The following is a 15,597-nucleotide window of genomic DNA, read 5'->3' as shown; positions in this document are numbered from 1 at the left end:
TTGACTATTATGTATAAAATAAGCTACAATGATACATTGTACAACAGGGGGGAATATAGCCAATATTTTATAATAACTATAGGTAGCTGCTGCTGCTGCTAAGTTGCTTCAGTTGTGTCCGACTCTGTGCGACCCCATAGACGGCAGCCCACCAGGCTCCCCTGTCTCTGGAATTCTCCAGACAAGAACACTGGAGTGGGTTGCCATTTCCTCTTCCAATGCATGCATGCATGCTAAGTCACTTTAGTCATGTCCAACTCTGTGCGACCCTATGGACGGACAGCTGCCCACCAGGCTCCTCTGTCCACGGGATTCTCTAGGCAAGAATACTGGAGTGAGTTGCCATTTCCTTCTCCGAACTATAGGTAGAGTATAACCTTTAAAAATTGTGAATCAGTGTATTATATACCTGTAACTTATATAATATTGTACGTCAACCATTCTTTAAATAACTAAATAAATAAAATGTGTTTGTCAACCCCAACTGTATCAATGGCTGACTACAGTAATTATCTAGATCCTTTTGTATAACTTTTAGATTTGTTCTTATTCTGTTATATTTCTTATTTATTTTCAGATTTGTCTATTGATGAAGAAATAGTTTTTGTAAATTATTTGATGGCCTATAAACGTCAGCTACCAACTTTGCACACTCTGTTGAGTAGGCTAAAACTATATTTAGTAAAGGATCCCTTGCCAGATTTCAAAGCACAGATCTCCACAGAAGCTAAATTTTTCAGGTACTTAATTGCCCAGTGTCGTCAATATTTTTAAGAGGAGAAAATATTCTTTGTATGTTCACAAGTCTAGATGCTATCAATCATGGTATTTTATTATTACCTCCAGTCTAATTTTAATCACTATGTATTTTGACTAACTACACTTGGTATGTACCTTACTAAAAAGTAAACACTAATTTAATGTTTTATTTTTTGTTAAGGGAGTGTTTCTCTCTTCAAGGAGATGTAAAATGTTTTGTGAAAGAAGATTTTTACATGGATAAAGAGGACTTTTGTCAGGAGAAACTGAAAGATACAGTAGGTTTAAATGAAGCTGTAGTATTTGCTTTCAGTAATTTTTAAATTAAAGTTAGAAAATCATACTTTTATAAGTTGTAGTAATACACATTAGCCATCTACTGTTGTCAAGTTAAAAAACTCAATAATGAGTTGAACATGTATCAATTAAAGAGTCAAATGTACTTCAGAGATAGCAGTCTAAACCTTGGCTATGCATTGAATTTACTTGATAAATTTTAATAAAATTCTGAAGCCTGGGTCCTACTCAGATGTATTCTTATCTAATTGGTCTGGTGTGCATCCCAGGTATAGGGAATTTTAAAACCTCTCCCAGTAATTTTAATCAATATACCTGGTACAGGACACTAAGAGGTTATATATACATTGGTCTTAAGGCATTTGAAGGTTTCTGTTTTTTACAAACAAATATTGTAACACACATGGTAAAAATATTAATTCACCTGTTAGCTCCTTTTCTCCAGTCTCCTTCTTCTTCCCCTGTTAATTCTGAGAGCTATGTATATATAGTCTCACGTGTTGAAGAATCCAGTTCTGTCAGAATGAGAGAGAAATAAATTCAATGGAATGCAGTAAAGATCCATTCCATTCCACCTACTCTTTTTACTCCATTCACCAACCCTCATTTGCCGCAGTGATTGCTTTAACTTAGAGTTTTGAAATGTTATTAACACAAAATAAAATATTTCTGTATCTAGGGATATTGTACATCACTAATGTAAACAGTGGCCATGAAGGATTTTATTCAGACAGAAAATTGCTTGTAATATATATTTTTTGGCTGCTATACTTATTTTTAAAATAAAATGTGTGCAGAGCATTAAAAGTTTTGAGTGTGGATTTAGTTTTAAAATTACACCAATTAAGCAAATGCATCTTTTTGTGAACTCAGAAATATTTATTTGGAAAGCCTCACTAAAAACTTGTCTTACCTATATATTATTTTAGTCATCAACTTTGCTTGAATGTGAATTGTTAGTACCTATAAGCCACAAACAAGAAGTTGATATTCCATCACTCTCAGAACTGAAGGAATCATTAAACTTAACGCCAGAAATAATAAATTATGCAGATGAAAATGAAAACCTTTCCAAAACAGGTGAGAATTAAATGGGTGTGTTTGGATATAAAAGGGCAACATTTGGAATCGTGGTGATAGAAATGTTCTGTGTCCAACTTCAGTGTTAGTATACTGATTGTGATATTGTACAAAGTTTTGCAAGATGTTACCCTTTTACATGAAATCTCTGTATATTATTTTTATAATTCCACATGAATCTATAATTATGTCAAAATTAAAATATAATTTCAAAAGGCCCCCCAAAAATCTATGACTTGTTAGAACTTCTTAATAATGCTTTTTACAAAAGTTCTTGTTCATTAAACCTTTTCTGAACCTTCAGATTTTTAAAAAGTTTCCTGTAAGCTTACACAGCAAAAATCTCAAAATTATTATTGATAAAACTCTTTTCTCATTGTCCTCTCTTTGTATACTTACACTCTTAAGATGTCTCAGATTAATCTATTTCAAGGTAATTATACAAATAGAGCTAAAGCACATATGGCTATATTAACTTTTTGAGTTATTTACACAGTGACAAAATGTTAACAACTTCTATGCTGACTTTAGAGACTCACAATAAGGTTATGATTCATGGATCAGATGACTGGGAGAGTCATAACCTGGAATTTAGATGGTTTCTTCCTAGTTAAACATAATAAATATTGTTGAAGTCTTCTAATATAATTTGAGCCCACATATTTAATGCTCCTCTTATAAATTCCAATTGAAATAATCAAAGATATATAATATTAGGAAAGAATGAAGGGGGATTTGTGATATCCAGTGAAAACAGGGATGCTTGCCATCAACATACTTGAAAGCATTCTTGCAGACAAGACTAAATCAAGGGGATTACTGCTCAGCATGTAAGTCAAGCAAGGTTACGAAAAGGCAACCTGAGTAAATGGATCAAATTTATACTAGAACTTGAACATCTAGCAGAGCTCAAAACCACAGGTAGCCAAAGGGCTTTTTCAGTTCAGTTCAGTTCAGTTCAGTCGCTCAGTCGTGTCTGACTCTTTGCGACCCCATGAATCACAGCACCTCAGGCCTCCCTGTCCATCACCAACTCCCAGAGTTCACTCAGACTCACGTCCATTGAGTCAGTGATGCCATCCAGCCATCTCATCCTCTATCGTCCTCTTCTCCTCCTGCCCCCAATCCCTCCCAGCATCAGAGTCTTTTCCAGTGAGTCAACTCTTCACATGAGGTGGCCAAAGTACTGGAGTTTCAGCTTCATCATCATTCCTTCCAAAGAAATCCCAGGACTGATCTCCTTTAGAATGGATTGGTTGGATCTCCTTGCAGTCCAAGGGACTCTCGAGAGTCTTCTCCAACACCACAGTTCAAAAGCATCAATTCTTCGGCGCTCAGCTTTCTTCACAGTCCAATTCTCACTTCCATACATGACAACTGGAAAAACCACAGCCTTGACTAGATGGACCTTTGTTGGCAAAGAAATGTCTCTGCTTTTGAATATGCTATCTAGGTTGGTCATAACTTTTCTTCCAAGGAGTAAGTGTCTTTTAATTTCATGGCTGCAGTCACCACCTGCAGTGATTTTGGAGCCCGAAAAAATAGTCTGACACTGTTTCTACTCTTTCCCCATCTATTTCCCATGAAGTGATGGGAAGTGATGGGCTTTTTTCAAGGATACAAATCTATGAATGCTAATGTTAAGCACAAGTGACTTCATCGAATGACTGTGGTGTTACACTCTCAGCCTTTACTTGGCCCTGGTGGTGATAGTTTAGTCATTCAGTTGTGTCTGGCTCTTTGCAACCCTATGGACTGTAGCCTGCCAGGCTCCACTGTCCATGGGGTTTTCAAGGCAAGAATACTGGAGTGTGGGTTGCCACTTCCTTCTTCAGGGAGACTTCCCAATCCAGGGATCGAACCCAGGTTTCCTGTATTGCAGGCAGTCTCCTGCATTGCAGGCAGATTCTTTACCAACTGAGCCACTAGCGAAGCTTCTTATTTGGCTCTGCTGCTGCTGCTGCTAAGTCGCTTCAGTCATGTCCAACTCTGTGCAACCCCATAGACGGCAGCCCACCAGCCTCCCCCATCCCTGGGATTCTCCAGCCAAGAACAATGGAGTGGGTTGCCATTTCCTTCTGCAATGCATGAAAGTGAAAAGTGAAAGTGAAGTCGCTCAGTCATGTCTGACTCTTAGCGGCTCCATGGACTTCAGCCTACCAGGCTCCTCCGTCCATGGGATTTTCCAGGCAAGAGTACTGGAGTGGGGTGCCATTGCCTTCTTACTTGGCTCTAATGGAGACTAAATGACTCCTCAGAGGAGTCATTGAGGAATGAACTGAGGAATGAACAGTTCACTGAGGAATGAACAAGATTACAGAAAACTAATATCATAGTACTTTTGCTGATAATAGACTTTCTTTTTTTTGTCTTTCAGATCTTACTATCAAGCATGGAGTTGACCTTGAGGATATAAAATGCAGCTCCACAGAAATTTTGGCCATTCAAAATCAATATGAACCAGAGTATAGGCAACCAGGTAGAAATTTTGAATAAACCACTGAATTTATCAGGGGATATCTATATATGATGTAAAAGTACAATACATTCACATATAAAGTCTACTAAGACACAATTTTCATGTTTAAAACTTGATTATTGCAAACCAAGTTCTTTTATCTATCCCTTACATTTGTTCCTATCGTTAACATCCTTCAAGCATCAAAATTGAATAATATATAGAGGAGGGTTACAAAGATTGAAGAAGAGGAATGAAGGAAATAGCGTTAATATTAAAAACAGAAATATTATAATATTATAGTTCAGTAATAACCTCAGTATTAACAATCTTGCTGACCATTATTACAGTTTTGTAAATTTAATTGTAAATTTAACTTTTTAATCCCCAAAGCAATCCTATCATTATTGTTAATATTACTATCCTACCAAATTTGGAAGGTCAGAATCATCTTTTGTTCCAGTGTAATGCCAGACTATCTTGCTTTTGAACTGTGCTGACAATACTGTTATTTAGTTACATTTTTATGTGGATCAAATTGATCATCTATTTAGAAGTATGCTGTTTTATTTATGAGAGTGATAGAAACACATTGGCTCTGTATCATAAATGATGACTATTTTTTCAAACCCACTCTATAAAAATATAATTTTGTGTTAGCCCACCTAGTCTCCAGACTTTTTAAGGTGAAGAATTACTCTCTATTAATACTGTTTGCTTAACATCACCAGTATTTAGTACAGAGATAAAAATAGCACTGTGTCCTAAGTATTGACAGTATTAGTTGTCAGAATTTAAAACATTATTACACATAAAGTCTTAGAATTTATCTTAAATGGTAAATTTAATAAAGTTCAGTTATCATTGTATTTTTTAAAAATCACCATTATCATAGTTGAGACACCATGTGATATATGTGTAGTCCTTTATATAGATGGAAATTTAAAACTGTTATTTTGTATTTCAAATAACCCAAATTTATTTTGATTGAAAATTTTTGTTGTAACAGAATGATTGAACATAATAGTTGCTTACAAAAGTCACAAATTATACATATTTATTCAATGTTTATATAACATGATTTTTATAATTTTTATATATTCCAGAAGAGTTAGGAATGCCATTAACTCATCTAAACCTAAAAAACCACCATTCTTCAGTGAATTCATTATGTGCAGAACTTCAGACATTTCCATCTTCTGTTTGTAAAATGTAAGTAAAGATTATATCTAGAACTCAGATTGCAATCAGAAGAAGCAATCTTTAATTAAATCTCTCCATATAAAGTCAGTTTCCAAAATATTTCTATGAAAAAAATGTAAGAGATTAAATGGTGTTTATAATAAGAAACTGATGGGAATATATGAACATATATGTACATAACTGTTTTTATATGCACAGAATATCTTTAGAAGGACACGTGAAAATCAAGTAATGTTGGTTGAGCCCAGAAAGGAACTTGGTAAACACAATATATAGGAGCTAGTAAGTGATAGAGCTAGGCTCTTTTATACTTTTAATATTTTGAAGGTGAATATCAAAAATTTTAATTTTAAACTTAAACCATCTGCTTAGAAAACTGCCAGTGGATGCTTACCAATGACACTGCCTCTACTGGCACTCATTACCATGAAATATAGTGGAGTAGTATATTGATTTGCTAGGGCTGCCATAACAAATACCATAGACTGAGTGACTTAAACAATAGAAATTTATTTCTTCATAGTCTAGAGGCTAGAAATCTGAGATCTGGATATCAGCAGGGTTGGATTCTTCCTGAGGCCTCTCTCCTTGGCTTGTAGAAAGCTGTCTTCTCCCTCTGTCTTCATGTGGTCTTTCCTCCATGCATGTCTATGTCCTGATCTCTTCTTAAAAGGACACCGGTTGTACTGGATTAGGACCCACCCTAATCGCCCCATTTAACTTAATTACCTCTCTAAAGGCCTTACCTCCAAATATAGTCATTCTAAGATACTGAGTGTTAGGGCTTCAACATATGAATTTGAGCGGGGACAATTCAGCCCATAGGAAGTAGTTAATAGCCCTGAAGTACAGCCAGATTGTCTGGCTCTGTCATTTACTAGCTCTGTGATCTTAATTGCCCTGTGCCTCAGCTTCCTTATCTATAATATTGGGATAATAATAGTACATATTCTGAGTTCTTAGTTGTGATTGGCTAATCTGCCAGAAGAGAATGCTACTGGATTACTGGAAGCAACTGGAGCATCTCATCACTAGCTGCTCAGGCTTCTACTAATGGTCTCAGGAGAGTGTCACAGCATAAAATAAATAAAGCTGACATTGAGGGCACCAATTATCTTCATCTTCTGGCAAAGAGGGATTTCCTTTAGGAGGAGTAAATTTTGTTTTAGAGCTATGCAGAACTCTACCATGAACTAGAACTGTCCATATCAGATACGAGTTCTAACAAAATAGCATGACACAAGTATAGAAACTCTCTATAATTTGTTTAAATATCTTAATCCCTTTGTTAAGGTGCAAGATTTTTTATCTTTTATTTGCAGGGCCTATATTTCTTTTTGTGTGGGTTCTTTTACTCTTTTAATTACTCCATATACCCTTCTTGTTGTTGTTAACTCTCTAAGTCATGTCCAATTTTTTGCAACCGTATGAACTTTAGCATACCAGTCTTCCCTGTCCTTCACTATCTCCCACAGTTTGCTCAAACTCATGTCCATTGAGTCAGTAATGCCATCCAACCATCTCATCCTCTGTCCCCCTGCCCTCAATCTTTCCCAGCATCAGTCTTTTTCAGTGAGTCAGCTCTTCACATCAGGTGGCCAAAGTATTGGAGCTTAAGCATCAGTCCTTCCAATGAATATTCAGGGTTAATATCCTTTAGGATTGATTGGTTTGCATTTGTTAAGGCAGATTGTCAATTAGAAACAAAGACTAGCTGGGATTAATATAATCTTGAATTTCTCATATTGAAAGTATTTATTTAAACTGCGGTAAACTCATTTTAATCACACATGTTTTATACCTACTTATTGTTATAATTCAAACATCTAATGAGAATTTATGAAATTAAGTCTTATCTGTATTTATGATTTGCCAGTTAGAACAAAAAGACTTTTCAATTAGCCAAAGGTTTTAGGGCCTTTTGAAACAACTTTAAGAAACTGTCTCATCACTGGAAATCATTTCCATTAGTTCCTGAACATAAAAACTTAAAAATCCCTATTGAAAAATAAACGTATACATCAACTGTGAAATTGAAAACAAAGAGAACAAATAATTTTTTAAAAAAAACAGAAAAGAAAAATAATATGTAATATTATTGTACTTTTAACTTGCTTTTATGGCCCTAATTACTTTTGTTTCAGAACACAACAGTTTGGCTAGAGATATAAAGTGAAGTCGCTCAGTCGTGTCCGACTCTTTGCAACCCCGTGGACTGTAGCCTACCAGGCTCCTCCATACATGGGATTTTCCAGGCAAAAATACTGGAGTGGGTTGCCATTTCCTTCTCCAGGAGATCTTCCCGACCCAGGGATTGAACCCGGGTCTCCCACATTGGAGACAGACGCATTACCATCTGAGCCACCAGGGAATGATATAACCAGTTAACAAATATTTTTAGTTCCTACTACATGTAAAACTCTATGCTAGATTTTATGGTGCTAAAAAAATATCTGTGTGGTGTGAAGCCTTTTTTCTACATTAACTGATTGCTGAATTGTGAATATATTTTTATATATGACCAAAGAAAATATCAAATTCAGACATGTCTTCAGAAAGCTCGATTAAGGAGGTCATTTGTCTGTATTATGATCTTCTGCTGGACTTGGTTTGCCTAAATATTTATCTTTCCTTTTACTTTAAGATAACCTATAATCTGAGGTACCAGGTTGTCAAAGTGACCTTGGCAAGGTTTAAGAACTGTCTAGCTTCTCAAATATTACCACCACATGCAAGATTTTTGGGTTATGTGTGTAAATTGGGTGATTTAGACATAATATCTAGTTGTCTGCTACTACCCAGAATTGTCAATTGAACTAGCAGTACTTACAGTTAGCATGTTCATGTATGATCTATGGGGTTTCTCTGGTGGTTCAGATGGTAAAGAATCTGCTTGCAATGCAGGAGACCTGGGTTCAATCCCTGGGTCAGGAAGATCCCTGGAGAAGGGAATGGCTACTCGCTCCAGTATTCTTGCCTGGGAAATCACATGGAAAAAGGAGCCTAGTGGGCTACAGTCCATGGGGTCACATATGAACAGAGAAACAGAATACAATCACTTCTCACTTAAGAGGGTGTGGAAGGTTTGGGGCATAGATTAAAGGGTTTGTGAATTAACGGTCTCTTCCCTGTTGTTGTTCTTGTTCAGTCATTTAGTTGTGTCTGACTCTTTGCGACCCCTTTATTTCTACACTAACTGATTGCTGATTTGTGAATATATTTTTATATGTAACCAAAGAAAATATCTCTGGACTGCAGCATGCCAGGCTTCCCTGTCCTTCATCATCTCCCAGAGTTTGCTCAAACTCGTGCCCATTGAGTTGGTGATGGCATCCAACCATCTTGTCCTCTGTTGTCCCCTTCTCCTCCTGCCCTCAATCTTTCCCAGCATCAAGGTCTTTTCCAATGAGTCAGCTCTTTGCATCAGGTGGCTAGAGTATTGGAGCTTCAGCTTCAGCATCAGTCCTTGCAATAAATATTCAGGACTGATCTTTAGGATTGACTAATTTGATCTCCTTGCAATCTAAGGGACTCTCAAGAGTCATCTCCAACATCACAGTTCAAAAGCATCAATTCTTCAGTGCTCAGCCTTCTTTATGGTCCAACTCCCACATCTGTACATGACTACTGGAAAAACCATAGCTTTGACTAGATGGACCTTTGTCAGCAATTTTTTGCTTTTTAAATTTTACTTTTTGCTCTGCTTTTTAATACACTGTCTAGGTTTGTCATAGCTCTTCTTCCAAGGAGCAAGCAAGTGTCTTTTAATTTCATAGCTGCAGTCACTGTCCACAGTGATTTTGGAGCCCAAGAAAATAAGATCTGTCACTGTTTTCATTGTTTCCCCATCTATTTGTCATGAAGTGATGGGACTGGATGCCATCATCTTCATTTTTTGAATGTTGAATTTTAAGCCAGCTTTTCAACTCTCTTTCACCTTCATAAGAAGCTCTTTAGTTCCTCTTCACTTTTTGCCATAAGGGTGGTGTCATCTGCATATCTGAAGTTATTGATATTTCTCCTGGCAATCTTGATTCCAACTTATGCTTCATCCAGCCTATGCTTCATCCAGGTATTTTGTATGATGTACTCTTCATATAAGTTAAATGAGCAGGGTTAAATATACAGCCTTGACGTACTCCTTTCCCAATTTTGAACCAGTCCATTGTTCCTGCTACGTACTAATTCTTGACCTCATACCTACTAATGAGCTGTATTTACTGATTTACACTGCTTGTCATACATACTTCCTTCTCTCCTAAATACCAAAAACACACAGACACATCACTCACTTACCCACAAAACTGAAGGACCTGAACTAAACTTCAGGATCTTTTACTTCCTTAAAAGGTAGAGGAGACAGAAATTTTTTATAGTTCTGATCCTCAGCCAGTAGAAGCTCCAGAAATTCTGTTTAGAATGGACTTGGGTCCATTGTTATATTGTATTATATATATTATCTAATATTAAACTTTAACTCTTCTTTTTCAGTAATTTGCTTACTGCTGAAGAATCAGCTAACAAAAACCATATGCTATGCCAATTAGAAAGCTGCCAAAGCTCTCTGAACTCAGTTTTTATTAGAGGTAAAAATTGATTTTGAATGCTAAATAAAAAGTATAGATGAAAAGGTACAATCAGTAGAAATGTATTGTTGTTGTTGGACGTGCTGCTCTGTCCATGGGATTCTCCAGGCAAGAACACTGGAGTGGGTTGCCATTTCCGTCTCCATCTCTTTCCCTACTTAAGCTAAAAAAGTAATGGAAAATTCTGTGCCACAATATCTAAAAATCTGATAAAAACATATCTTCTTATTTAGGCTCATTATAATGAGAAAATTTCTGATTTAATAAATCTTACATTAATTCTTCAAAATATTATTGAATGTACTAATTTAGTAATTACTAAAACAAACAAAATAAAGTTTTATTTCCTCTAAATAGTAGAATAATTTTAACTTCATGATATTTCCATATATTGAAAAAAACCTTTATGTGACTTCTGTTGCTATAATATTTTAGACTTTTACAAATATTAGCATCTTGAAAATGAAATACTAGATATGTTTGTTTTGTTTTTATTCTAATTTGTAAAAGTCTACTTTATAAGAGATTTCTAGTGTGATTCTGTTTTTTGTTTTTTTTTCATTTTTTTGCCCTGTGGATTTTTTCTCATATTTGTTGTTTGGTTTGTTTTGATTTTTTTAAGCGCCAAGAATTGAAGAGCCCAACAATCAATATTCACCTACAGATTTGAAAAAGATATTTTCTGTTGAAGAAGAAAAACTTGTGGTTAATCCTGTAAATGCAGAGTGGTGGAAAGAAGCAAGACTAAATTTGCCAGAAACTTCGGAACCTCTAAGTACATATTTGTGTCATAATAATTTATCTTCCGATGATACTAAATTGGAGACATTTTTACCTACAAATGTGCCTCAAGTAGAACGTAAGTATAATAGTAAATATCACTTCTGTAAATATTTTCAGAATGAGAAAATGTTAGATATTGGCTTTCCAGGAGGTAATTGGGAAAATACAACTAAATTCCAGCATTTACTATAACTGACTCTGCCAGAATTTATAACTTTGACCTTCACTAAGCCCCATTTTCTTCCTTGAAAAAATGAGGAAGTTTGACAAACTAATCCTTAAGTCTCTTTTGTTCTAAAATTCTGTAGTCTAAGCTTTAAATCTCTAGACATTTTCAGTTAAAGAGACCTTATTTCCTTTTATACATGATAATTTCTAGCTCATTTTCTGTGTACATCAGCCTAGGTGTAAACCAGCACCATTATTTTTTGACCTGACAGCTGAGTTTTAAATGTTCAGTAATGTCTAGTAATCTCTTTTCAACAATAGAAATCATCTTTGATACGAAAAGGTTTAGTCATTAGGCATTTTTAAGCTTGATACAATTTAAATATTTTATTTAGGAATTTTATTTCTGTGGATTTTTTAAAAGATTTTATTCAGGAACTTTTTCTAGTATTTTATTTAGGAACTTTATGTCTATGTTCTACCAAATTCCTTGAGCATATTTATGATCATTACCTTGAACTCTTTATTGAGTAGATTGCTTATCTTCATTTAGTTCTTTCTGGGGTTTTATCTTGTTCCTTTATTGGGAATATATCCTTCTGTCTCTTCATTTTGCCTAATTCACAGTTTTTACTTCTATGTGTGGGTAGTTTGGTTATGTTTCCTAGTTTTGGAAAAGTGGTCTTTTGGAGCAGTCGTATATGTCCCAGTAGTGCACGCCCTCTGGTCACTAGAGCTATATGCACTATGCACAGCCCTGTGTGGGCTGTATAGGCACTTCTGTTGTGGCAGATTGACTAATGTGAGTGGTCTGATAGGTGTGGCTGACCGCTTGTCCAGTTGGTTGCCAAACCCTGCTCTTGTGTGGAGGCTACTGGCCGCTAGTGGGTGGGGCTGGGTCCCAAAGTGGCTGGCTGTGGAGCTGAGGACCCCAGGATTACTGTTGACCTACCCATGGGTGGATCCAGGTCCCAGAATGGCTGGCTGCAAAGCTGGGAGTCCTGGATCTAGTGTCAGCCTGCTGGTAGGTGGAACTGGTTTTTGACATGGCTAGTTGTAGGGTTTTGAGGCTGGGATTAGCCAAATAGTGGGTGGGTTTTATACCCTCAGGTGGCTGTTGAGGAGCCCAAAGCGTCCCAGAGCTGATGTTAGCCTACTGATGGGCTGTGGTAGGGCTCAGATGATCCAAGGCTAGTGCCCACCCACTGGCAGATGGAACCAGGTCCTGGGGTCTCATAGCTGATACTGGCCTGCTGGTGGGCAGGTTGAGGCCTAAGAGATCCTGGGCTGTTGTCCAGCCACTGGTAGGCAGGTATGTTTCCTTGGCCTTCTGGTGGGCAGGACCACATCCCAGGGTGGCTGGGGGCTTGGGGGTCCTGCTGGTAGGTGGTGTTGTATCCCCACACAGCTAGCTCCTGGGCCTGAGGAATCTCAGTACTAATGCCCAAAAGGCTAGTGGGTGGGGCCTGACCCAGTGCTAATAAGCTAGAGGGAGGATTTCAAAATGGCACTTATCAGCACTAGAATCCTCATGGCAGAATAAGTGTCCAAAAGACAGCTACTGCCAACATCTGTGTCCCGAGGGTGAGCTCCGATTGCCCTGCCTTCTTGGAAATCTGTCCAAGATCAGCTGGTAGGTCTGACTCAGGCTCCTTTCAAAGTATTGCCTCTGCCCTGGGTCTCAGGGTGAGTAAGATTTTGTGTGCCTCTTTTGAGAGTGGAGACTTTCCTACAGCTCTCCTGAAAGAAAGCCCTAGAAGCCTTCAATGTCAACTATTCTGGGGACTCGCCTTCCTGGTGTATGACCCCAACTATGGAAGCCAGAGTGGGGCTCTGTAAATGAAATTCTGGTTCATCCCCTAAAAGGAATCTTGTACCCATTAACAGTCACTCGCATTCTGTGTCTTTATAGGTTTGTCTATTCTGGATGTTCTGTAGAAATAGAATCATGAAATATGTGGTCTTTTGTGATTGACTTACTTCATTTAGCATGTTTTCAAAATGTGTCCATATTAAGCATGTGCATACCTTAATATAAAGTATTGATCAAGTATCTTGTCAAATTTTTAATTGGGGTTCTTTTAAAATGTTAAGTTATAAGAGTTCTTTATATATATATTGGATATCATCTTTTTTAAAGTGTATGTATTGCAAGTATTTTCTTCTGGTCTGTGGCTTGCTTGGTACATAAGTTTTTGACTCTTACCTTAGAATAACTGTTACCTCTAGGGCTGTGAGTAGCTGTAAGCCTATTGGCAACAGGCTGGAATTATTTTTTTGCCCAGTAACCTTAGCTCCAGTAGTAGGAAAAGAGGTGCTGAATTTTTATCCTTTAAAAAATTATTTTATTCAGAGAAAACATTGATTTAATTAAAATTTAAATTTATTTAATTGGAGGCTAATTACTTTACAATATTGTATTGGTTTTGCCATACATCAACATGAATTCACCACAGGTGTACACATGTTCCCAATCCTGAACCCCCCTCCCACCTCCCTCCCCGTACCATCCCTCTGGGTCATCCCAGTGCACCAGCCCCAAGCATCCTGTATCATGCATCAAACCTAGACTGGCGATTCGTTTCTTGTATGATATTTTACATGTTTCAATGCCATTCTCCCAAATCATCCCACCCTCTCCCTCTCCCACAGAGTCCAAAAGACTGTTCTATACATCTGTGTTTCTTTTGCTGTCTCGCATACAGGGTTATCGTTACCATCTTTCTAAATTCCATATATATGTGTTAGTATACTGTATTGGTGTTTTTCTTTCTGGCTTACTTCACTCTGTATAATTGGCTCCCGTTTCATCTACCTCATTAGAACTGATTCAAATGTATTCTTTTTAATGGCTGAGTAATACTCCATTGTGTATATGTACCACCACTTTCTTATCCATTCATCTGCTGATGGACATCTAGGTTGCTTCCATGTCCTTTTATAAACAGTGCTGCAATGAACATTGGGGTACACGTGTCTCTTTCACTTCTGGTTTCCTTGGTGTGTATGCCCAGCAGTGGGATTGCTGGGTCATAAGGCAGTTCTATTTCCAGTTTTTTAAGGAATCTCCACACTGTTCTCCATAGTGGCTGTACTAATTTGTATTCCCACCAACAGTGTAAGAGGGTGCCCTTTTCTCCACACCCTCTCCAGCATTTATTGCTTGTAGACTTTTGGATCACAGCCATTCTGACTGGCGTGAAATGGTACCTCATTGTGGTTTTGATTTGCATTTCTCTGATAATGAGTGATGTTGAGCATCTTTTCATGTGTTTGTTAGTCATCCGTATGTCTTCTTTGGAGAAATATCTATTTAGTTCTTTGGCCCATTTTTTGATTGGGTCGTTTATTTTTCTGGAATTGAGCTCTAGGAATTGCTTGTATATTTTTGAGATTAGTTGTTTGTCAGTTGCTTCATTTGCTATTATTTTCTCCCATTCTGAAGGCTGTCTTTTCACCTTGCCTATAGTTTCCTTTGTTGTGCAGAAGCTTTTAATTTTAATTAGGTCCCATTTGTTTATTTTTGCTTTTATTTCCAGTATTCTGGGAGGTGGGTCATAGAGCATCCTGCTGTGATTTATGTCGGAGAGTGTTTTGCCTATGTTCTCCTCTAGGAGTTTTATAGTTTCTGATCTTATGTTTAGATCTTTAGTCCATTTTGAGTTTATTTTTGTGTATGGTGTTAGAAAGTGTTCTAGTTTCATTCTTTTCCAAGTGGTTGACCAGTTTTCCCAGCACCACTTATTAAAGAGATTGTCTTTAATCCATTGTATATTCTTGCCTCCTTTGTCAAAGATAAGGTGTCCATGGTGTGTGGATTTATCTCTGGGCTTTCTATTTTGTTCCATTGATCTATATTTCTGTCTTTGTGCCAGTACCATACTGTCTTGATGACTGTGGCTCTGTAGTAGAGCCTGAAGTCAGGCAAGTTGATTCCTCCAGTTCCATTCTTCTTTCTCAAGATTGCTTTGGCTATTCAAGGTTTTTTGTATTTCCATACAAATTGTGAAGTTATTTGTTCTGCTGCTGCTGCTGCTAAGTCACTTCAGTCGTGTCCGACTCTGTGCAACCCCATAGACGGCAGCCCACCAGACTTCCCCACCCATGGGATTCTCCAGGCAAGAACACTGGAGTGCGTTGCCATTTCCTTCTCCAATTATTTGTTCTAGCTCTGTGAAAAATACCGCTGGTAGCTTGATAGGGATTGCATTGACTCTATAGATTGCTTTGTGTAGTATACTCATTTTCACTATGTTGATTCTT

The 15,597-nt window shown here is 37.2% G+C and overlaps 1 protein-coding gene across 1 annotated transcript in view; it reads left to right on the top strand.

Annotated features, from left to right (window-relative positions):
• The window catches only part of SHOC1 (shortage in chiasmata 1), a 91,113-nt gene that overhangs the window by 19,419 nt on the left and 56,097 nt on the right, over positions 1 to 15,597 (top strand). The window contains exons 5-11 of the mRNA XM_040239337.1: positions 578 to 740; positions 941 to 1,055; positions 1,986 to 2,136; positions 4,514 to 4,615; positions 5,701 to 5,806; positions 10,289 to 10,383; positions 11,006 to 11,242. Of these exons, the coding sequence (XP_040095271.1) occupies positions 578 to 740; positions 941 to 1,055; positions 1,986 to 2,136; positions 4,514 to 4,615; positions 5,701 to 5,806; positions 10,289 to 10,383; positions 11,006 to 11,242 (969 nt within the window). The remainder of the gene's footprint in view (positions 1 to 577; positions 741 to 940; positions 1,056 to 1,985; positions 2,137 to 4,513; positions 4,616 to 5,700; positions 5,807 to 10,288; positions 10,384 to 11,005; positions 11,243 to 15,597) is intronic.

This window comes from Oryx dammah, unplaced genomic scaffold (assembly GCF_014754425.2).
Source record: "Oryx dammah isolate SB20612 unplaced genomic scaffold, SCBI_Odam_1.1 HiC_scaffold_1, whole genome shotgun sequence".
Classification (NCBI taxonomy): Eukaryota; Metazoa; Chordata; class Mammalia; order Artiodactyla; family Bovidae; genus Oryx; species Oryx dammah.
This window is presented reverse-complemented; position numbering and strand designations above follow the sequence as displayed.